The sequence below is a fragment of the Oryzias melastigma genome, linkage group LG3 (assembly GCF_002922805.2).
Source record: "Oryzias melastigma strain HK-1 linkage group LG3, ASM292280v2, whole genome shotgun sequence".
In the NCBI taxonomy this organism is placed as follows: Eukaryota; Metazoa; Chordata; class Actinopteri; order Beloniformes; family Adrianichthyidae; genus Oryzias; species Oryzias melastigma.
Window position 1 is genome coordinate 32222492 of NC_050514.1, and position 22807 is coordinate 32245298.

At 36.9% G+C, this 22807-nt stretch overlaps 2 protein-coding genes across 3 annotated transcripts; one reads left to right on the top strand and one right to left on the bottom strand.

The window, feature by feature from the left end:
• Nucleotides 1-1622: 1622 nt before the first annotated feature.
• slc7a6 (solute carrier family 7 member 6) lies at nt 1623-10724 on the top strand. Of its 2 annotated transcripts, none has more exons than XM_024294750.2 (10): nt 1623-1879; nt 5751-6302; nt 6376-6501; nt 7853-7997; nt 8071-8194; nt 8266-8369; nt 8437-8533; nt 8644-8793; nt 10293-10476; nt 10543-10724. In XM_024294750.2, the coding sequence occupies exons 2-10, from the start codon at nt 5813-5815 to the stop codon at nt 10608-10610; spliced, it is 1488 nt and encodes a 495-aa protein (XP_024150518.1). In that variant the 5' UTR covers nt 1623-1879; nt 5751-5812; the 3' UTR covers nt 10611-10724. The 2 variants fall into 2 exon arrangements, with proteins under 2 accessions (XP_024150518.1, XP_024150517.1); XM_024294749.2 differs by having other exon boundaries at nt 1623-1824.
• Nucleotides 10725-11663: 939 nt separating this feature from the next.
• On the bottom strand, nt 11664-20664 carry slc7a6os (solute carrier family 7 member 6 opposite strand). Its single transcript, XM_024296018.2, has 5 exons — nt 20378-20664; nt 18727-19053; nt 15112-15315; nt 13979-14105; nt 11664-12341 (listed from the first exon to the last, which is right to left on the bottom strand). The coding sequence occupies exons 1-5, from the start codon at nt 20564-20566 to the stop codon at nt 12220-12222; spliced, it is 969 nt and encodes a 322-aa protein (XP_024151786.1). The 5' UTR covers nt 20567-20664; the 3' UTR covers nt 11664-12219.
• Between the last annotated feature and the right edge of the window lie 2143 nt (nt 20665-22807).

Consider the following 22807-nt stretch of genomic DNA (forward strand, 5'->3'; position numbering starts at 1 on the left):
GTGAATGCATTGAATGCATTCACACAATAATAAAGAGAAACAGAATCACAATAGTGTGAATGCATTGAATGCATTCACACAATAATAATAATAAAATATAATAAAGAATTACAACAACATACTCTGATTGCTTTCAGCAATCAGACAATAAAAAGTTTTTCATAAAATTATCTTACAAATAAATTGTAAAAAAAAGTGCCTTTGATCTCAATGATAAGCACTGACATGTTCTATAACTTAGTTGAAATTCTGACATTCTTTAGATTCTGTTCAAGATTGAGGTCCAACTGTTTTTTTGGGTTTTAGTGCCATCTAGTGGCAGAAGTTGCAAATTCCATCAAATGGAATAACGGATGTTAAAACCTTTTTTTAAATAAAATAATGGACTTTCAAGTTGAACAAGCCAATATTTGACCTTAAATTTGCACGTATTAGCAACAGGACAAGATTAAAAAAAGTTAAAAATTACATTAAGAAATGTTTTGAATCTCCTTAATTAACCAATTTCAAACTTAATATACAGGACTTTCAAAATTTAGTCAATTGATACGACAATCATATTTTTTTAAAAGTTATTAGTTTACAACATTAATTACTTTAAAAATGATGTATTTGAAATAAAAGAATGCATAAAAAGTCTGGCTGAAAAGTCCTCATACAGTGCAGAACATTAACGGCTTCATTATAACTGGATAAACCTTTTTGTATTAGAGAAAAGTTTGGAGACTTTTTCTGAACTACTGTGGTTTAAACATTTTTTGCACATTTATTTGAGTTCCTGAGATCTATTTTCTTGTTTTTGGTCTGTATTTAAAGCAATCTATAACTTTAAAATGTAGATTGTATTTGACAACATATTTTTACGTAATCTGTAACAAATTACTTAAAAAAAAATCACGATTGTAAATAAGAAAGATTCACAAAGTGCAAAACAAAACATCAAAATCAGGATTAAACAATGAATAAAACAACCAAGAAGATAAAAACATAAAAGTAGAAATAAAATGTTTTGAATCCAGTTTTAAAATCTGACCTTATTAAAGGGGTATTTTCATTTTAAATTAAACATCTTGGATTAAAAGCTTCCATTTAAAAATGTGAAAGCTGTGTTAGTGAGATCTTGAGACATTTTACAGTTTGACCCTGATCTGTTCAGAGACAAACAGAGCGCTGTTACCTGCTGCACAGGTCGACCTTTTCCTCTCCACGCCTTTGACTAAACGCCTCTAATTGCAGCTCTGTTCCTCACACTCAAGTGTCAAACTTGAAGCCTTCAAGCAAAAGGACAAAATAAAACAGCCAAAAATATTCTACAGTCGAGAAGAATTAAAATACAAAAAAGTTTAGATACAATACTGGAAGAACAAATCATTGACTTAAACTTTATCCTATAAAACATGCCCATAAATATATTTAAAAATAAGAAAAAACATATTTTTTCAAGATAATTGGACTTTGCAGACTTATTGAGATTAGAGATTTCATTTAGGATTGTCTGTCATGTTCCTCAGCTGTTTCCATTAAGGTTAATGAGTTCACAGCCTCCGGCGGGAATCTGAGGCTCATTTCCTGTTTGTCATCAGCGTCTAAATTCACATTTTTAATTCTGAACGTTTCATATTTTAATGAATTTCCTTTTTAATTATATTAAATTGTATTAAATAAAGTGTCGCAGAGCTGGACCGCACGTTCCCAAACGCGCGCGCGCTGAGCGCATAAAGATCAAGCGGCGTCGCGCCGCCTTTCTTCCGCGCGCAGCTGCGGTAAACAACCGCTGCAGTCCCGGTCGACTGGAGCCGCAGGAGGGCGGTCGGACCAGCGCAGGTGAGCCGGATAAACACAAATAACACCGGATTCACGCATTCACGCAGCACCGCAGGTGAGTTTCATCTTCCTGCGTTTGAGAGAAATTACTTTCTTAAAATAAATGAAACCGAGAAACAAACCGGACAAAAGAGCGACTCCCGTCAAGCTGGAGGAGTTTACAGGAAGAACACACTGACATGCGGATTCCTGGAGGTGTCCTGTGCAACCTGAAACAAAAAAAAGGATATTACCCTGCAAATTATTCACAAGAAGCTGAATACATTTTAATTTGAGGGAAAAACACGAAAAATTAAAGTTTAGAGTTGGGACAAACTTTAAAAAAAAAATAAAGCTACACTGTAAAAAGTGAAATTAACTAGTTTGTTTTATTTAAAAGTATTAGTTTTCATCAAATCAAAAATGTGGGTAAATATCAACTCAAAATGTTAATACAATTTTGATTAAAACTAATATTTGTAAAATATTAAATATTTTAAATGCAACAAATTATCACTTTTGTTAATTGGTCCAACTTTTTACAATGTTCCATGATAATTCTATTTTGTTTTATTCTAATTTAATTTTTTTTTTAAATTAAAACAAATTTATATTGGAGTAAACAGCTTTTTAAGAGATCTGCTTAAAAACAGATGAACATAAAAAAGACAAATACTGGAGTTCCGTCAAATATAAAGAGATAAAACTACCAGTACATTATCCTGATCCTTTAGAGTTGAACATTTTAGCATCAGAATGGCTAAAATAGTAGAAATAATAACAATAACATACAGAAAAAATATTAATAAAATGTTTCTAACTCACAAAATGTTTTTTTAACAAGAAAATAAATCATTATTGTAGCTGAATACCTTTTTTTTCTTTTACTTAGTAATATTTTAGTGTTTTTAGTTACGCATCACTTGTATAATTACTACACATTTTTGACCAGACACACATTAATATACATATACTTTAAATAATAATATATTGTTGGTGTATTTAGGTCATAGCTGTTTATAAAATTCCCTTCTACTGGGTTTTTAGACAGAAAGTTGCTATGCTTTTATTTTGAAAGGATTAGACGGAAGTTAAGCACATTTCGCTGCTCCTACTGCAGTTGCTGGGAGAAACCGGATGATTTCATCTTTAAAGTCATTGCCTACGTGATGGTGTGGATAAAATAAATAATGTAGCTAAAACAAAGATTTAGGGTTAAGTAGCTACAGCTACAACAAAAGTTGATGTTCTTTTGCTTAGGAGTAGTCTAACTCTAGTTGAAAAATGGTTTTAACTGAGGTTATGTCAAAATATAAATTTATTTTCAGAGTAAAATTTGACTTTAGTTGTGTGCAGTTACATTATCTTTGACAATGACACACAAACAGAAAAATGTTTCCGTACCTGTCTGGAGCTCCTCCTTCAATGTTCCCTCGAGGTAAACGCGACTAAATGCAGACGACATACTGAACTATACGTCAAATACCTGCTTTACAGGACGGGCTCTTAAAGATTACTGATGTAAAAATAACTTTCTGTTTTTATGTCCCTCCTTTTCTTTTTTTAAACACTTACAAAACGCTTCTGATTCACTGGAAATGTGAATAAATGTGGGTCAAAATGTATTGAATTCTATTTTTATTTTTCTCAGATAGCAAAACAAAAGTTTTCAACAGTAGTTGGCCGCTTTCTAACAGAACTGTGAACAACAAGCTCCTGCATGAACTCCTGTAACTGTTGCCTTTTTCTCAACAATTGACAATGAAATCAGTTTCCTGTCGCACTGCAAAACAACACAATCTATTGTCTTTGTGTGCTTAAAAAAAAGAGACTTTGGTACTTTGGTAAATGTAATGTGTGTCAGACGAGCCACAGACTGTGCCGATCTGGGTTAGAACGGCAGGTTTGGACCACATCTGCAGCCTGTGTGGCTAAAGCTGAACTATAATACGTTCCACCCGAGTCAGAACCATCAGCCCACAGAATATCTTCACCACAAGTAGCCAACAGGCTCCTCCTCCTCTGATGGTTTTCCACTGAAGATATGAAGACTCTGTGGCTTGAACTGGAGTTTTTCACATCCTCAGACTGGAGTGGAGAGGGAGTTTTTAGCCTGAAACACAGCCAGGAATACTGTGTAGAACAAGCCTTCTGACTCCTGCAGTTCTAAAGCTTCAACTTTGGGATGATGGAGTCAACGGAGTCAACAGAACATCTGGATGGAGCTGGATCGATAACATGGTTCAGTCCCTAAAAACCTTATACCGCCATGTCATCCTTTAGCAAAAAGAGTCCATTCAAGTGTGGTATACTAGTCTATACTATAAATGAGGCAGTAAACTTCAAGTGTACTTTTTCATCTATTCTAAACTTAAAATGTTCCGATGAAGTTTAAAGAAGTAATCGGTAAACTTCCTACAATACTTCATTTAAATACTTATACTCAAGTATATTGATTAAAATACTCAACTTTTTGCTAAGGAACTGGATATTTTAGAGAAACTTGTTTCTCTTTTTGGGGGTAAAATATATTTTAAATGTCTTGTAGTCAAATACTGTTATGGCACTAAAGAATTCTTTAAATAGAAAGATGCAAACCTGCTTTTTGTCTTCTCAGAGGATTATTTAATCTTTTTGGTTAGATTTTATCTATAAGGTGGAGGAAAAGTCTGAAATGGCCATCAACATATTTTGTAACCTTCATCTTCTGTTAAACATGTCTCAGAAATGCTATCTTTATTTTTATTGTGAAATATTTTGGAGATGATTTGATTAATCAAATCCATGGATTTATTTCCTTTTAATTCTTGTGTATTTTTGGTTTTAGGATGTATTTACACTGGACTCATTTGGTTCTCTTACAATCATAAACGGCCACCGTAGTCAGTAGTCGTGTGATGTAAGTAAAGTAGAAATGAAGCAAAAGGACTAATGTAAAGCAACAATTGTTGAGTTATCAAACAGGAAAAATTGGTCCAGCTCCTGACTTGTTAGAACGTTTGTTTTAACATTTCTAAAAACACATTGAAATGTGGTTGGATGAATTCAGGCTCACTAAAACAACTTTTAACTTCATACACATCACTTCTCATGCTGTTTTCCTGACCATCTGTCATCCACACTTATCTACCTTCATATCTGTCATCTTGCTCTATTCTTCTGCCGTACCAAAGTTAGCAGTAAAAACTATTGAACCTGACGTGAAAATATGAAGTTTGAATCAGTGAAATATCCTAAAGATTCCAAAGCACAGGACTTCCATAATGTTCGCCTCTAGTTGCTTTGTCCCGGCCTCGTATTTCCTGGCCAATGAATGAAGATATCTTTAGTCACATGGTTTTGTTCCAGAACAGGAGAGTCAGCTTGACGGCAGTCTGAATACAGACCAAACGCAAGGTTCAGGACTCGATCTGAAACAAATTAAACGGTCTCCAACCGGAACGAATTATTTTTCCCAGTCTGAATACATCCTAAGAATTGCCTCGTTTGACATCCATAGTTCCATTTGTTCAGTTTGAATAAACGGTTAATGAAAAATTGATGTTTCAGCTGGAATCCTGGACTTAATCATGGCTGTGAATCTCAAACAATTTGACAAATAAGTCATTTAACTTGAAAATAGTGAAGATGTGAGCTTTCTGCTCATAAACAGAGGCTGAAAAACAGTTTTTTTGTTTTTGTCAGAAGCTTTTATCCTCAGACATGTGGATCAAGAGTCTGCTGAAAACTTTCTGTCATGTTATGACATTTATGTTGTGCCTCTGTGAGCTGCAGATCCTGATCTAACAGGACAGAGTTCTGCTCTAACTTGCTCACACTCGAGCCGTGATAGAAGATACTTCTGCTTTGCAACAGTTCAGATCCAAAGAGAGATTTTAGTTGAAACTGAGTCTAGTTAGTCGTGCATATCATCAAAAAAACTGAATTCTTTCAAATCTGTTGGACAGATTCCTGCAGAACCAGAAGGACGGAGGAGTCTCTGCTGGCTCAGCCCTGAACGGACAACGCCATGGCCAATCAGGAAGAACCTGAGAAGGTGAACGGCAGTAGCAGCCTCTCGTCCGGTCCTCAGGAGTCTCCCAAAGAGACCATGCAGCTCAAAAAGGAAATCTCTCTGCTCAACGGCGTCAGCCTGATCGTAGGAAACATGATCGGCTCCGGGATCTTCGTCTCCCCCAAGGGTGTTCTCATCTACAGCACCTCCTATGGGCTGTCCCTCGTCATCTGGGCCATCGGGGGTCTGTTCTCGGTGGTAGGAGCTCTGTGCTATGCTGAGCTCGGCACTACCATCACCAAATCTGGAGCTTCCTATGCCTACATCCTGGAGTCGTTCGGCGGCTTCATCGCCTTCATCCGTCTGTGGACGTCGTTGTTGATCATTGAGCCTACGAGCCAGGCGGTCATAGCCATTACCTTTGCAAACTACCTGGTGCAGCCGCTCTTCCCGACATGCGAGCCTCCTTATGTAGCGGCGAGGCTCCTCGCTGCAGCCTGTCTGTGTACGTACGTCTCTGCTGGGATAGGTCGTGCTCGTTGGAGGAGACGTGAACCTGTGACACTCTCTCCCCACAGGTTTACTGACCTTCATCAACTCTGCTTATGTGAGGTGGGGCACCCGTGTGCAGGACATCTTTACCTACGCCAAGGTGGCAGCGCTCATCGTCATCATCGTCACGGGGATTGTTAAACTGTGTCAGGGTAAGACGCCATCTGCCTCTTTGTTCTGCTTAGCGGCTGGTTCACACTGGACGCAGAAACACCGCAAAGCAGCACGGAACAGAGGCCGCTTCCATTCGGCGCTCTCGTTAACCTATGGTGTGGTTCACACCAGACGTGGAGCGCCGTCGTCCACCACGGAGGGCTCACACCGTGCAGCGGATCATTTCGGCGTCTGGTCTATTTTGTGCGCGATCTGGGTCAATTCTGGCAGGAAGTTACATCACGATAGATGAAGAAAATCCGGTTTATTCTCAAAATATAACACATTTTTCACGGTAAAACACCACGATTGAAAAGTTTGATCATATTTATTAAACTTAATGTTTTCTCCCAATAATAAATAAAACTTTTGTAAAAGTTAAATTATTGACTTGGCCAAAAGGAAAAAGCCTGTTCACTTTTATTTTTCTTTTTTTTGTTACAATTAACTTCTAAACATGAATATAACGTTTGTTCTTTTTGTGTAAAAATGTATCAAGCATGTTGGAATTATGGAATTGTTCAAAATGTATAGATGCTCATGTGCAAACATAAAAAAAATAAATTACTAAATCAACTTTCTATAAATGCACAAAAGATGAATTACATGATTTTTATTTGTAAAATGAATTCATTTAATTTATTTAAACAATAACTAAATATTGATGGCATTTTTATTAACAAAGTTTCCTGAAAGTTCTTGGGAGGGATTGTTGATCAGAAGTTAAATTGGAAAAAATCAAACTCAAAATATTTTTAAAAAATTAAGGAATCAGTTGTTGATTTTTTTTTTTTAAATAATTCTTCCGATGTTCATGTTTATCCAACGAGACGCTGTGATGATTTCTGTCTTCTGTTCTGTAGAACTACCATCAATCAAAATAATCTAACTGAACTCTTAAATCTATTTCTTTATTAAAGAAATTTAAAAATCAATTAAAATTAAACTTACTTTTATAAACTATTTCAAAAAGTATGATTGGGGTAAAATATTTTTATTTTGGTTGACATTTCGGTTTCTATTGCATGATTATGTCCTGTGTGGGTCTGAACACTCTCCTGCACGGATAGATTTCAGCTTTGTCACTATAATCCATATGGTTGCATTTTATGTATGTGCAAAAAAAGGAAAATCAAATAAAAATTGGAAAAGGATAAAGAACTTTTTAAAAAGGAACATCGTTATTTTTAGCTTAAAATTAGGGCAGTATGAGCCTCAAGAGAACAGTAAGACACACCTGTGCTGCCCTAAAGGAAGCCCTCCACAGACCCCGACAGCCCAAACACCTGTACAGGTGACCCCCCCCCCACACATGTTCATGTGACCAAAGCTTTGAATTTTCTTTTCCAGGTTATACCAACAACTTTGAGTCAGCCTTTCAGGGCTCGTCCACAGACCCCGGGGGCATCGCTCTGGCTCTGTACTCGGCCCTCTTTTCTTACTCCGGCTGGGACACCTTGAACTTTGTAACGGAGGAGATCAAAAACCCTGAGAGGTGATCAATCAAGCTACCAGCAGCAGTGACGAGTTTGGATAACTAAATCTTTTTTTCCTTTTCTTTTCTCCAGGAACCTCCCTCTGGCCATTGCCATCTCCATGCCAATCGTCACCACCATCTACATCCTCACGAACGTCGCCTACTATGCTGTTCTGGATGTTGGAGCGATCCTGGCCAGTGACGCTGTCGCAGTGGTGAGCAGACCCGACGGTTTCTGAGCTTTCTTGCTGCAGACTGAAGATGACAGGACGTCTTCTCCGTTTAGACTTTTGCAGACCACACTCTGGGTCTCATGAGCTGGATTATCCCCATCGCCGTGGCTCTGTCCTGCTACGGAGGCCTCAACGCCTCCATCATCGCAGCGTCCAGGTAGAAACCACGCAAACTTCTGATTTAATCTCATCGAACAAAATCATCCTCGAACTGTTCTGTTCAGGTTGTTCTTCGTGGGTTCTCGAGAAGGTCACCTTCCAGATGCTCTGTCCATGATCCACATAGAGAGATTCACACCCATCCCTGCTCTCATCTTCAATGTATGAAACCATAAACCGATGATGATTTCACAATCTATTTTGGAAAAACGTGTCTAAATTACTCTGACTGGGTTTTAATTACCTTGTTTCCCATCATGCCCTGCTCTCAGTGCATCATGTCACTGATCTACCTGACCGTGGAGGACGTCTTCCAGCTCATCAACTACTACAGCTTCAGCTACTGGTTCTTCATGGGCTTGTCTGTCGCCGGGCAGATCTACCTCCGCTGGAAGCAGCCCGACAGACCCAGACCTCTCAAGGTAAGACCCAGAACCGGCTTATGCATTTACCAGACAGTTTGATCTGCATCATTTCTAAAAATTGATCAACAGTTTCTTAGAAATGTTGAGTCTCTAAAAACTTTGTTTTGCCTTTAGGTGGTTTTATAATAATGTAAAACATTTACAGTGGGGCAAAAAGTACTCAGTCAGCCACCAATTGTACAAGTCCTCCCACTTAAAAGATGAGAGAGGCCTGTAATTTCCATCTTAGGTATACCTCAACTATGAGACAAAATGAGAAAAACAATCCAGAAAATCATTGGTAGAAAATAAGTATTTGGTCACCTACAAACAAGCAACATTTCTAGCTTTTACAGACCTGTTGCTACTTCTGTGTGAGTCCTCCACTTGTTACCTGTATTAATGGGACTTGTTTGAACTGGTTATCTATATAAAAGCCACCTGTCCCCAACCTCAAACAGTCACACTCCAAACTCCACAATGGCCAAGACCAAAGAGCTGTCTAAGGACACCAGGCTGGGAAGACAATCTACAATTGGTAAGCATCTTGGTGTGAAGAAATTACATTTATTAAGAAATGGAAGACGTACAAGACCACCAATAATCTTCCTCTATCTGGGACTTCCTTTGGGGTCAAAATTATCGAAAAAATCCCAGAACCACATGGGGGACCTGGTAAATGACCTGCAGAGAACTGGGACCAAAGTAACAAAGATACCATCAGTAACACACTACAAACCCTGCAGTGTCAGACGTGTTCCCCTGTTAAAGCCAGTACATGTGGAGGCCCGTCTAAAGTTTGCTAGAGAGCATCTGGATGATCCAAAAGAAGATTGGGAGAATGAAACCAAAATAGAACTTTTTGGTAAGAACTCTACTGTTTGGAGTTGATAGAATAATGAGTTGCATCAAAAGAACACCATACCTACTGTAAAGCTGATCTGTGTAAAGGAAAGAATGAATGGGGTCAGGTATGGTCAAATTTAGAATAAAAACCTCCTTCCATCATCATTGGAGATGAAACTTGGCTGGGTCTTTCAGCATGATTCCAAACACAGTGTTTGGGTAATGAAGGAGTGGCTTCAGATGCATTTCAAGGTCCTGGAGTGGCCTAGCCAGTCTCCAGATCTGAAGGTCAGTGTTACCCAAAACATCTCTGCTCTAGAGGAGATCTACATGGAGGAATGGACCAAAATATCAGCAACAGTTTGACTGCTGTCATTGCTAACAAAGGGTGTAGAACAAAGGATTGAGTTGAATTTTTGTTATTAATCAAATACTTATTTTCCACCAAAATGTACAAATAAATTGCTTAGAAATCAGACACTGATTTTCTGGATTCTTTGTTTCATAGTCGAGGTATATGTATGATAACAATTACAGGCCTCTCTCTCCTTTTTAAGTAGGAGAACTTGCACAATTGGTAGCTGACTAAATACTTTTTTGTCCCATGTGCGTGCCAACCTATAGAGCTTCCGGGTTCCAGTTTCCTGCTGCTGATTTTGTCCCTGTTGCAGCTGACGCTGGTGTACCCGGTGATCTTCTGCTTGTGTGCCGTTTTCCTGGTGGCAGTTCCGCTCTACAGCGACACCATCAACTCTCTGATTGGCATCGCCATCGCTCTGTCGGGCGTTCCGGTCTACTTCCTGGGTGTTTACCTACCGGAGTCCAAGAGGCCACCAGTCATAACGAAGCTGCTGCGTGAGTTCACCTGAAGCATTGACACATACTTTGAAATCTCTCGTAATCTGTGGTTTCTTGCTGCAGGATCTCTGACCTACTTCACCCAGTACACCTGCTTCTGTGTGCTGACAGAGATGGATAAAAGTGAATGACGTTCCTTCAAGTGAGAACCTGCTCTTCTTTAGCACTTTCAGTCTGTTTACGTGAGATGATGAAACTATTATGCAACAGATGAATTATTTATCACCTCGTGTAATGTCTTCCGTTAGAAATGATGAATCTTTTTTCAGGGAAATCTGTAATAAAATGTGTTTCTATAAATAAAACATGAATTTAACCAAAAGACCTTAACAGGGGAACTGGATCAATGTCTTTCAGGTTCAAGTGCTTATTAAGTACCTTATTTTTTTTTTATTCCAAAACTTCAGACTGTTATAGTCTGAGCTTAATTTTAGAAGTATTATGGAATATTTCAAATAAACTCAGTAAATCAGGATAAGCTTAAAGTTAACGGAAAAAAGATATAAAGTTTAAAATTGGGATTTTCTTTATACTTGCCAAATATTTTTGTTTTCTGACACTAGGCAGCACATTTATCTCCAGAATGCCTTGATAGTCGTCAGATTTCATTCTACCTTGCACACATTCAAGACACAAAGTGCCAGATGCAGCAAAGCAGCCCCAAAACATTACTGAATCACTTTAAAAATCAAATTTATAGTTTAGTAGTCAAGGATTAGGGTGGGAATTTAGACAGCCTATTTTTCCATAGCTCTCCGTTAGAAGGGCTAAATGTAAAGGATAGGAAAGAATCTGGATTTGGGCTTAATTGAGTGAAACACAAAATAGGAAAAATAGAACAGCAGCTGCTATAAATACCTTTCATTTTTTCAAGCTTTAGTTTTTATATATTTCAAAATTTTTCAATCCATCCATCATCTTCCACTTCCCAATATTTTTCCCTAAGTTTAATTTATGTGTTAACATTTTTTTTCTTTAAGTTTACAATACTTTTGAACAGTACTTTTGAGTCTTAAAACTTTAACATCTTTTTTTGTAGATTAACTGTTTTTTATTGACTTTAAGATAATCTAATTTGATCTCATACTGTTCATAGTTTCAAAACATTGGAAGTTATTAAGATCTGAGTGTTCGCAAACCATTTTATGATCATTTATTCTCTGTACAATAAAGACCAAACTGCATTACTTTCAAAGTTTAATTTACATCTACATATTTACAAAACTTTATTCCAACAAGCATCCGAGGAGTAAATTTCAAAAGGTGGAATTCCCGAAGCAAACACAACAGAAAACTGACGCTGCGCCCGCAAAATTCTACCACACAGGCCGACAAACGCACTACCATGCACAAAATGCAAACGCCCTAAATGCAAGCACACTTTGCCCAGACGCCTCACTAAGGTTTGAACAGCACAAAGCACATCACACTAATGTGCAACAACTCTTGACACACATACGAGTTTGACAAAACATCCACACGCAAATTTACTCCACAACAGGATTTCAAAATAAAAGTGGAAAAGACTCCAACTCCTTCCGGGTCTGTGTAGTAGACGGTTGGAATGATGTGGAACGCCATCGGCTCCATCATCTCTCTGTTTTGGCACACGGCTTGATTTTAACATCTGACCTTCGCTACACGAGCTGCTATTTTCTGCTTCGTCCACTACACAGAGGCTCAGAGTGTGGCGTCATGAGTGAAGGGGGGAGGGGGGTACAGGAAGCAGTAAGGCTCAAATCAGTCAGAGTCATATTTGTCTGCGTCGTCGTCATCCTCTTCAGCACCCCGCTCCTGCAGCACCTCCCTCTGGTAGCGCTCCCAGCTCCTCCTGCTGTACGAGTGTTCCTCCTCCCAGTAACCTGCACAAAGAGCGCTTCCCGTTACCATGACGACTCCACCTGATCCATACCACCTTTGAATAAACCCTTAGTGACAGAGTCCATCCTCCAGAATCAAACCAGACTGACTGTTCTGAATGCAACAATTGATCAAATAAAGACTGATGAAAATTGTGTTTTTAATGTTCTTGAGGCATTTTTTTCTCATATGAAGAAACTAAAGTTGGATAATGTAATTCAGAGTATTACTTTATTCAAATTATTGCAAGGATCGGGAGCAATTAAAAAAAAAATGATCGTATTTGTGATGTAGAAAATACTTTGGGCTCCGCTCCAATCTGATGCATCGAGTAACACATGTAACAAGTATCCGAGTACTGGGATAGTCGCGACCTGATCCTGAAAATTTGAGTACAAATATTTACCAAAAAATAGAATATATAGTAGAGTGTAAAAAGTACAATTCAATGTATTGCTCCTAAATGCACCATGTTGGATTTTAAGTTCATAATCTAAAAAAAGAAGCATCGTTACTATCATCGGAAGTAAATTAATTTTCAAAATTTGTACCCAAATGGAGCATGAACTCGCAAAGAATGCTGTTTGTTTGTTAATCTCTTGTTGTGCCGGTCTTTCTATTCCTTTCCTTCCCCTAGTGGTGGAACATTTTTAACCGTAACTCGCCATAGGAATGGGATAGACATTTGCTTTTTTTTTTTTTTCCAACATCCTTATATTTTTTTTCCTCATGACTGGGCCGAATTAAACCACCTGGAGGGTCGGATGCTGCCCCGCCTGTCATATTTAACACCCCTGATCTAAGTCTTTGTTTTTTTTCATCAGTTTTGTTGATTCTGATCTCCTGTTTTAAATAAAAAGCATAATGCTGGTGATTTAATACGTATAAATGACTTTTTTATAAATCTGGTAACGAAAATAAATACAATAAACTGCACAAGCATATTTAAAAAGTAAAAATCGTTGAGCTTGATTCGCAAATCAAATCACCACCTAAGATTTTATTTGCTTTTAACATACATGTCATTAGTACATTTTGTTGTACTTAATGTTTCTACTGCTCTCTGTGTCATCATGGCCAGGAGACCACAGATGAAAACTAGCCTTTTGGCTGATTCTGGCTTTTTTAAATTCATGTTTTTTCCTGTTTAACCATGTGGTTTTCTCTTGAATTGCATTGTCCCCTTTTAAAAAAGCAAATTCTAAAATGCTACTAAAGTAACGATCTAAAGGCCTAAGGTTCATGTACGTCTTTGTTTTCTTCGTCTCAGCTGGTATTTGGCTCTAAGGCTGGATAGCTAGGACATCGCTCGCCATTTTTGCCGCACCAGTAATGTTACATTGGGAGGGCTGCAAGCTAGTGGGAGAGCCTGTAAACAGAGAGCTTTCAGTTATAAGGTGATGGGGAGGTGAATTTCTAATGAACTCCTGTTGTTCTGTAGAAACTATGTCTTTAAAAAAAGACAGATATTAATATTTTGGCTAAAAACTTCATATTTACAATGAAAAGATCACTGGGAATGCTTCAAAATAGATCAAAAAATGATTGAAGTGAGTCTTTGAGATGATTCTGGAGGAAACATCTTTAAACAACCAGTCATGTCCACTGATCTGACAGAAACAGATTTAAATCCTGCTACCTCCATAGCGCTCCTCTCTGTCCGAGTCACTGTCTTCTTCAGGATAGTCGTTTCTCCAGTTGGTCTCTTCGTTCTCATCATCTTCGTCTTCATAAACCTCCTCTTCATGAACCACCAGATCTGGAACCTGAAGTCAATACAACAGGAGGAGTTATGGAGACTTTCTGCAGTGAAACAAAAAATATTCTCTACAATCATTGGTCTAAAAAGAAGAAAAAATTAATTTTTAATCAGCCTAAAGTTAGTGGTTCTTCATACATTAGTGTAGTGCTGCCATAAACAATTATTTTAATAATCGACTAATAACCGATGATTTTTTCCGATTAGTGGACTAATCGGGTCATGCATAAAGTGGATGTAAAACACATCTTAACCATCATTAGCTTTAAGCTAACTAAAAACTAGATATATTCACACTAGCATTACCTGTGATAATGCTAGTGTGAATGCTGCATGCTAAATGTGGCAATTGATGATGATAATGATGATAACTGAAGATGCTGCAATTGATAGCTGAAAACACTGACGCTGATAGCCAGCTAAAATATTAGCTAAATGACAAATTGGCTTAAAAAACTAAAAAAGCTTAAGCCAAAACAGCTAGAAATATTAGCTAAATTTCAAAACAGCCTAAAAAAAGAAAAGTTTAAGTTAGCCAAAACAGCTAGCATTTAAGCAAAACATTACAAAAACTCAAAATTAGCCAAAAAAAAACTAAATTAGCCAAAACAGCTAGCACGTAGCTGAAATATTAGCTTAATTCCAAAACAGCCTGAAACATTGAAAAAAAAGCCTAAATTAGCCCCAAAACACAAGCGTGTGGTTGAAAAAAACCTTAAGAAATCTCAAAATAGTCCAAAAATCTAGCAGAACGCCATTATAACTTTCAACTTTTCTACACTCTAACTCCATATAATATAAAGTAACTACTAATCAACTATTAAATTAGTCGTCGACTACTTTAATAGTCGATTGCTCGTCCAATCGTGGCAGCCCTACATGAGTGTCTGATTCCTGAAGCTAATGAAGAGGAGGGGCTCACAGTTCTACACTTATGTCTTCACACAGGACTTCAGTCACTCACTCAGGGCTTCAGCACTCATTCATCTGTCCGTCCATCTATCCACACACACCAGTTCTCCCTCGTCAGCGTAGGCCCTAACAGACAGGATGTCCTGGATCCAGCCTGATGTGCACGTTTCCTGGTAGTACAGATCGTAGACGTAATCTTCGTCGCGCTCTCGGTGCTCTCCCAGCCGCTCTCCAGAAACGCTCAGGCGCTCGCGCAGCATCTTGGTGTTGTTGCACAGAATGGTCTCTGGGTCTGAGGGCAGCATCTTCAAACCAAGAAAGTAAACGAGTCAGAAAAATCAAAAACTCTGGAAGTCACTTATTGATGTTAAAAGCATTTGAAATGCTCATGGAGCAAACATGGAACACAACGCTGATAGGAGCTGCAAAGAGGATGAGATCTGGGATATTGGCTGCATTCAAAATATTTAATATCAAACAAGGCAGAGAAACTTCAGACATTAATGGAAAAAAACTATTCACAAGCACTGACGCAAGTGTCCTGCTAAAATAAATATTATTTTCATAACAGCTGATGATCCAAAAATCCTGTCTGGATTTAATTGAATAAACATTAAAAATACATCAGAGTATTTTATTTGTAAAGTAATGATTTTGGTGACGCTTTTATTTTCCTTATTTTTCTTCTAATGTTCTGCAGAATTCAGGTGAAGAGTCAATAACAGGAACAGTCAAAGATCAATCAATAAATGTGATTGTTTGTCATCATTTGGTCACGTTTAACTGGATACAAACAGAAACAAAGATTCTTGCCGTGTTTGTAACGACCGCAGCAGAGTGAGACTTTAGTCACAGAGTTTAACAAATGAGCTTCAGAGAACCATGTCAGCCTGTTGTCATGGTGACAGCAGGTGTCCTCAGTTCACCGCTTCTTTGACATCAGCGCTTCAAGTTTATCATTTTTGATTCAAGAAGTATTAAACAGCTGATTTCTGGTTTAAAAAATAAAAATCTAAAGGCCAAAATTTTAATAAATATCGAGAAGATTTCAAAACAAAAGGAAGAAAAGTTTAATTTTATTCATTTGTGAATCTAAAGCTTGTTAATACTGTAGATTTTTATTGGAATTAGAATCAGTATGTTTATTTCAAAAAATCAAAACAAAAAAACTAAAGGAAAAATAAATACTTATCTATACATAAATCTGTCAAACTTAAGATAATTAGTCACGAGTTCATTGGCCTGTTCTCTGACTTAACCTTCACAGAAACACAAATTTCTATTTAAATGATTGTGAAAAGGTAAATGTGGATTCAATTTATAGAAAAGAGAAAAAAAATAAAGTTACTGGAATATTGTATTGTTTTGTTTAGATTTATATATTGTAAATTATTTGAGTTACTGGAAAAAGACAAATTGATAGGCTTAAGCATTTGCTTCTGTCTATCCCCTTTTCAAAAATTTGATTTGTGACTTTTCTTTTATCAAAGGTGATTGCATTGATTTTTTTGCATTTTAAATCTTTTTTTTGTAATGTTTTACATAAAAAATGTGTTTAAAGAAGAAAACAAATGAATTTATAATATTTCTCTTTCAAAATAAAATGGAAAAAGCAGAGGCATTTCGGTTATCCTAAAGTGGTGCTCGCACATTTGAGACGACCAGCTTCATATTTACAAGTATAAAACAGCATGTTATGTACTAATAATTCAAAAACTATACAGTAAAAGTACACAAATCTCTGTAAGATGACGGATATACTACTCAAGGCCAGTGTCACTTTATTTAACTCAAAGCTGACTTTTTCCACTATATATGTATATATATTCAGTCAAAAATGCTGTTTATGTAGTTATAACTCAAAATCTACACAATAAAAGTACACAAATCTTTGAGAGGAAATACCTTTTTATGTGTATTAATATTATTTTTGTAGTATTACATATTTAGAACTGATAAGGCGTTTTCTTATGGAAACAGAAAGCAGCAGCAACCATGCTCTGCTGTAAACCATGTAATAGAAGGGAACATGACATTTCTAAAGCCAAGCTGGGTAACCACAGCTGAGAAAACGGCCCCTGGTCTGTGGGCAGTAGGAGTGTAATGGATCAACTAACACTTCGGGTCGTGTCATGGTTTAGAGTCACGGTTTGGATCATTTTTCAGATCAGTAACAAGTATAAAAAAAAAACAATAGGAAAAAACAAAGTAAAGGCCTGAACTTACTTTTTTTGAAAACATATGTGAGAAAACATATAAAGCATTTCAAAGCATAGATATACACTCACACATCCTTGAACTTTGAACATAAAGAAAAATGTAACAACATATAGTTCTATTTAGTGATGTCCTAATCCAATCACGTGGTTGATGACTCGATCGAAATCGGATGTTATTCACTGATAATGATCGGACATTTAATTTATTATTTATCAGCGCTTTATATTTCAAGCTTACCATTCCGGATAAATACTCCACTACAAGTCTGCATGTCATGAACAGATCACAAAATATTGTTGCTGTAAAACGCAGCAGAAAACAGCAGCAGTTTAACCAGGAAGCTAACATAAACAATTAAGCTAATCAAGCTAGCTAGATGTTGACAGATTCAAACATCTGGGATCAACAACTCCTTTAAAAACACTTTAAACTGACAACAAGTGTCTCTATTGGTTTGTCTTAATGTAAACGACATATAAAGGCATTTCAACAGAAAATGTGGGTTTGTGTTTAATGTTAAACTCTTTGTGCTGCCGACAGAAAGACGGCTGCTAACTGCTACATGCTAGCTCCGTGATTTAACTCCTTAGGACCCGAGCTGTCCTTTGATATGCCTGTTTGATTTATCTGACAAACGTTTTTAAAAAATTACCTTTTGTGGTAATAAAACTGAAAATGCGATGTCTCGAGAGCTTAAATATAGAATCACATAGTCTTAAAAAAATTAATTAATTAAAAAACTAAAAGCAAACAAAACTAATATATGCTTTTAATGACATCAACTAGTCATGAACACTCATCAAATTCCTGCTAAAACAGTCACCATTCATTTTTAAGAATTTTAAATGAGGACAGGAATCAAATTTGGTTAAAAATGTTCAATAGCTATAAATATATTAAAGCTAAAGTCACTAAACTTACTCATCTGACTAATTATCACTTGTATAACAAGAAAATAGTAGTTTTTTTTCCTAGTTTATTTTGCTCTATTTACTTTTTTTATTAAAGCTACTTCACACAAGTGCTTTATTTAAGTTTTTAATGATAAAAGAAGGTTCATGAAATATAAATAAGGGACAACACAAATCTGTTCAATTTATTCATGTTTTAAATGTGTTACAAAAGTATCGGATCAGGACTCGGTATCGGCAGATACATAAAATCCAATGACTCTGAATCGGATCGGGCCCAAAAAAACCTGATCAGGACATCACTAGTTCTATTATATTTACATGTCTGGAGACCAAATCTGCAAAAACTGTGAGGAAAAACACCAGTTCAAAACAATTAACCAAAAAAGCTAAATATCGTGTTGTGGATATTTTATTGAAAGAAATGTTACTATGGAGCTGATTACTGCGTTACCACTAACATTCTGATCAGCAGCATATAGAGCTGGTAGAAGACACCAAACACTTTGTCATGGAAGCATTTCAACAGGTCATTTATAAATCAACCTCCATCCTGCAGCATCCCCACGAACAACCTGAACTCACCTTGTCACAAGGTTTGTCCTCCTCTCCGACCTCTTGGATTAGATCCACCACCTGGATTTCTCCCAGATCCCAGCCTTTGAGCGCCGCTTTACCGTGTTCATCTGTAGCCTCGGGAGCATCCGTCTGGACGGTCTGGTGCTCCGCCGGCGCTGGAAGCTCTGAACGGTGACTTGACAGTATTCTGTAGCGTTCCTCCCTCCGGGTGCTCCACTTGGTACTCCGCAAGTCCCCGATGACCCGCTGGAAGCTGGCGGCGGAGGGCCTTAAGGCGTGGGCCACGCGGGGCCGAGCCAAAGCCTGCCGAACCTGCGTCTGCACAGGAGCATCCTGGATGCAGACGACATGAGCAGAGGAAGGACTGATAAGATAATGCTTTTAATCTGCATTTTATAGTGTTTTAAGTAAACAAACTCACTAAAGATTCAAACATTTTGTTTTGTGAATCTTCCTCCTCCCTTTTTTAAAGACCTTTTTATAGTACATGCAGAGAAAAATGATTGTTATCGTGAATTTACCACTAGTCTTTTGAAATAAGATTATTGGCACGAAATTGGCATTTATCAAAAAACTAAATCAATAAACAGGACATCAAATGCTGCTTTTTATTATGATCATATGGAAAATATAATAATAAAACAGACAATCTGATTTTTGTTGTGCACATAAAAAAGTTGATGATGATTAAAAAAAAAAAGTTCTTTCTGAAGGTATTATTGTAAATTATACAGAACAGCACAGGTGTAGCTAAAACAAGATTTTGCTGTTGTTATACCAGTAGAAATTCCATAATTGTGTTTCCTTGTTGTTACAACAAATATTTACTCCCAAAAAAATGAACATTAACTCTAAAAGTAACAACATTGTTATTTTTAAAGAGAAACCCAAACAAGTTTACCTATTTTTTAAATAAAATATGTTTTTCCCTAAGAAAACTGCAGTGAAGTGAGCCTCTGACTCGTAAAAAGGCCTAAACTCCGGGTGCGCGTTTAAAGCGGAATTTACGGTAATGTCAGAAAGCTAAATCCTGTTGACAATAAAGGCGGGCGAATGTTTTTGTGTTTTATAAACGCCTTAAAAATGTTCTCATGTCAAATTTTGATTATTATTGCATTTATTTTTATATAAATCAGGTCGTGCTGTGACTCCTAAAAATATATTTGTCGAAGACAAAAGAGCGAAATAAATTATTTAATAATTGATTATAAGTAAGCAAAACACGCGGACATAAAATAACTAATTATTCCGTTTTCTGGAAAAACAACAATTTTTATCTCGAGAAAACCAAATATTTATTTGGTTGTCGCGATAAACTAACAACGGCAAGAAGTTGTGTGCGCGGCGGCTCCACCAAAAACACTGACGACAACAAAACAATGTGGCACATGCGGCTGAAATCTGCGAAGGCTGTGGCGTCTGTTAGCAGCTGTTAGCCAAATTGCTAACCTAGCATAGCAGTAGCCTAGCTAACATCACATAAAAAAGACACAAAACGGGTTAAAAAACACAAACTACTCTGAGTTCCGGGTATTCCGAATGATTAAGTCAGTGGGAAAAAACGCTAAAAAGATCAAACCGAATGTATTTACGGTCCCCACAACAACAGCTAGCGCTCCTTCGGCTAACAGTGCGGTCTCAGCGGCGGGCCTCTCACCTGAGTCGCTACAGTCGCCACGAGTTTGAAGACGGAGTTTTCCACTTCGGCTTCATTGGGCTCCGGTGCCGTTTCTCCGGAGTTCTGGGAAGACTCAGGTCGGATCCGTTTACACGCGAGTAGCAAAGCGTCTGCGGGGTCTGTCCCCCGCTTCCTTTTAACCCGCAGGATGGTCGTGTTCGGGTCCATGTTGTTCCTCCGTCTGACAGTCACTGCGTGAAGTTAGCCTCAAATTGGGAATCCAGCAGACGTTAGTCTGGAGTTAGGGACCATCAACAAATCATGATTTGATGAGAAACGCAAAAACAAAAAAACAAACAAACAAAAAAATCTCACGAGAAAAAAAAAACAGATGTCCACAATATTCTACATAAATCAATGTTGACTCAATAAAAAAAAAAAAACTATTATTTTCTTATTTGTGAAACCAGTGCAGAATGAAAATACACTCTTTATGTCTCTTAATTAAACTCAGTGTTTTGTTTGTTTAAATTTGCTGATGTCTATATTTTCTCAGTTAACAGACTATTGCTTTGTAAATTCTCAACTTATAATTTATTAAATGATTACTTTATTAGAGTAAATATGACTTATTTACTTATAAATCAACAAGTTTATTCTGATAAAACTACAACTTTTATGTCATAATTTTACTACTTTATTCTTGTAAAATTATTACTATTTCTCATAATTTTGTGGCTTCACTTTCATACAATTCTCATAAAATTACTAATTTTCCTCATAATTTTATGACTTAATTCTCTTTATTCCAGTAAAAAAAAATAACAGAGGCTAGTTGTCATCATTTTACAAGTCTACAGCCCCACCAATATGAGAGACCTAAGACCATCTAATGTTAGAATTGGGTTTCTGCGAGGAGAGACTTTCCACTGAGGAGCATTTCATTTCATCACACACTGGAGGATGCATGGAGCGTGACTTGGAATCAATAGAGTCAGAATAAGAAGAAGAATTTGGCAGAAAACAGCGCTAAGCAGCTGGTCTAAAGGCTCCCACACACTGAACGTGGCATCATCTGATGCTCCTCATGGATGCCAGTAACACAGATTATGAGCAACATAAATTCATTACAGTACAAATACCCCACCTGTTGGTCTAATTTCATATTTTTCTGAAAATCTCTAGAGGTAAATTTGAAAAGTGGATTTTTTTAGTAAACCAGTTTCACAGAGGAGTGGACTTTTGTCTCCTCTCTGAGTATCTTTGTAAAAATCTAGGAATGATCAGATTCAGTGTGAAACTACATTCACACTACCCATGACAGTGCACATTCAAGTGGCCACTTCCATTGAAAAGTTTATGTAAATGTGCATAGATAACACATTTCTGACCATTTTGGGGCTCTTTGTACAAAAACCAGAGGCCACTGAATGAGTATTCCCAATCAAACCAGGTTGAACTTTGTTCAAGTGAGGACTTTGATGGTGTATGAATGGCGTCCCTTCTAATTCACGGTAGTCGTAACTGTTTGAAAATCAATTACGAAGGAAAAATCAATAATTGCTGTTTGTTGCTGTTTTCACCAGTATGTATTCAAGTATGTTTTATTGTCTTGTCTCGTGCCCGGACATTATTCTATGAACACAAGTCTTAACAAGTCTTTCATGTATTGGAATTCTGTGAATTTCAATCCAAATTCAACATTACATTATATACATTATATACTTTATATAATTTTATTTTACTTCATTATTAATAATACTGTTAACAGTATTCTGTCCTGCAGAAGTCCTGGACACCAAGCACCAGATTGTTTCTGTAATTCTTCTTTCTTGGTGCATCTGAGAAAAAATGTAATAGAACAAAACCAAAACAGACATATCCACAGGAAGTTTTGAAATTATTATGTGATGTTACAGCACCTGCGGCTTAATGACCATATTGTTACAAAGTATGTGACAATCTTTACGTTTTCCCACAATATAGGAAAAGAAAACGTTTGTTTTAGACATCCAGACAAAATGTTACCACACACGCCACCAGATTAAGTCTACTATCCCAGCCAAACTTTTGGGACCTTTGACCTCAACTTAAAAAAAATCCTTTTCACTACCAAATCCTCCCTAGAAAATTAAATATTACCTTGTAATTCCTGGAGAATCATTGGGAAGCTTCTTGGAAAAAATGTTGGATTTCTAAATTGTAGATTTTTATTGGCGTTAGCATGCCGTACTCGCAAAAAGAGGACTTCATCTGCTGCTTGCACATTTTTTACCAGAACAATATGAAAATGTAATACTTGAAATTATTAGTTCAAGCTGAATAAAACTATATAACATCCAACATTACTATATAAGGAATGTGGTTAACAAATAAATCTCAGTTGCTAAGGAAATCCAAAAAACGTACTTTTGCTGATTATTTTAAAAATTACATAGAAATGTTTGTCATCCACAGAAAACAAAACAT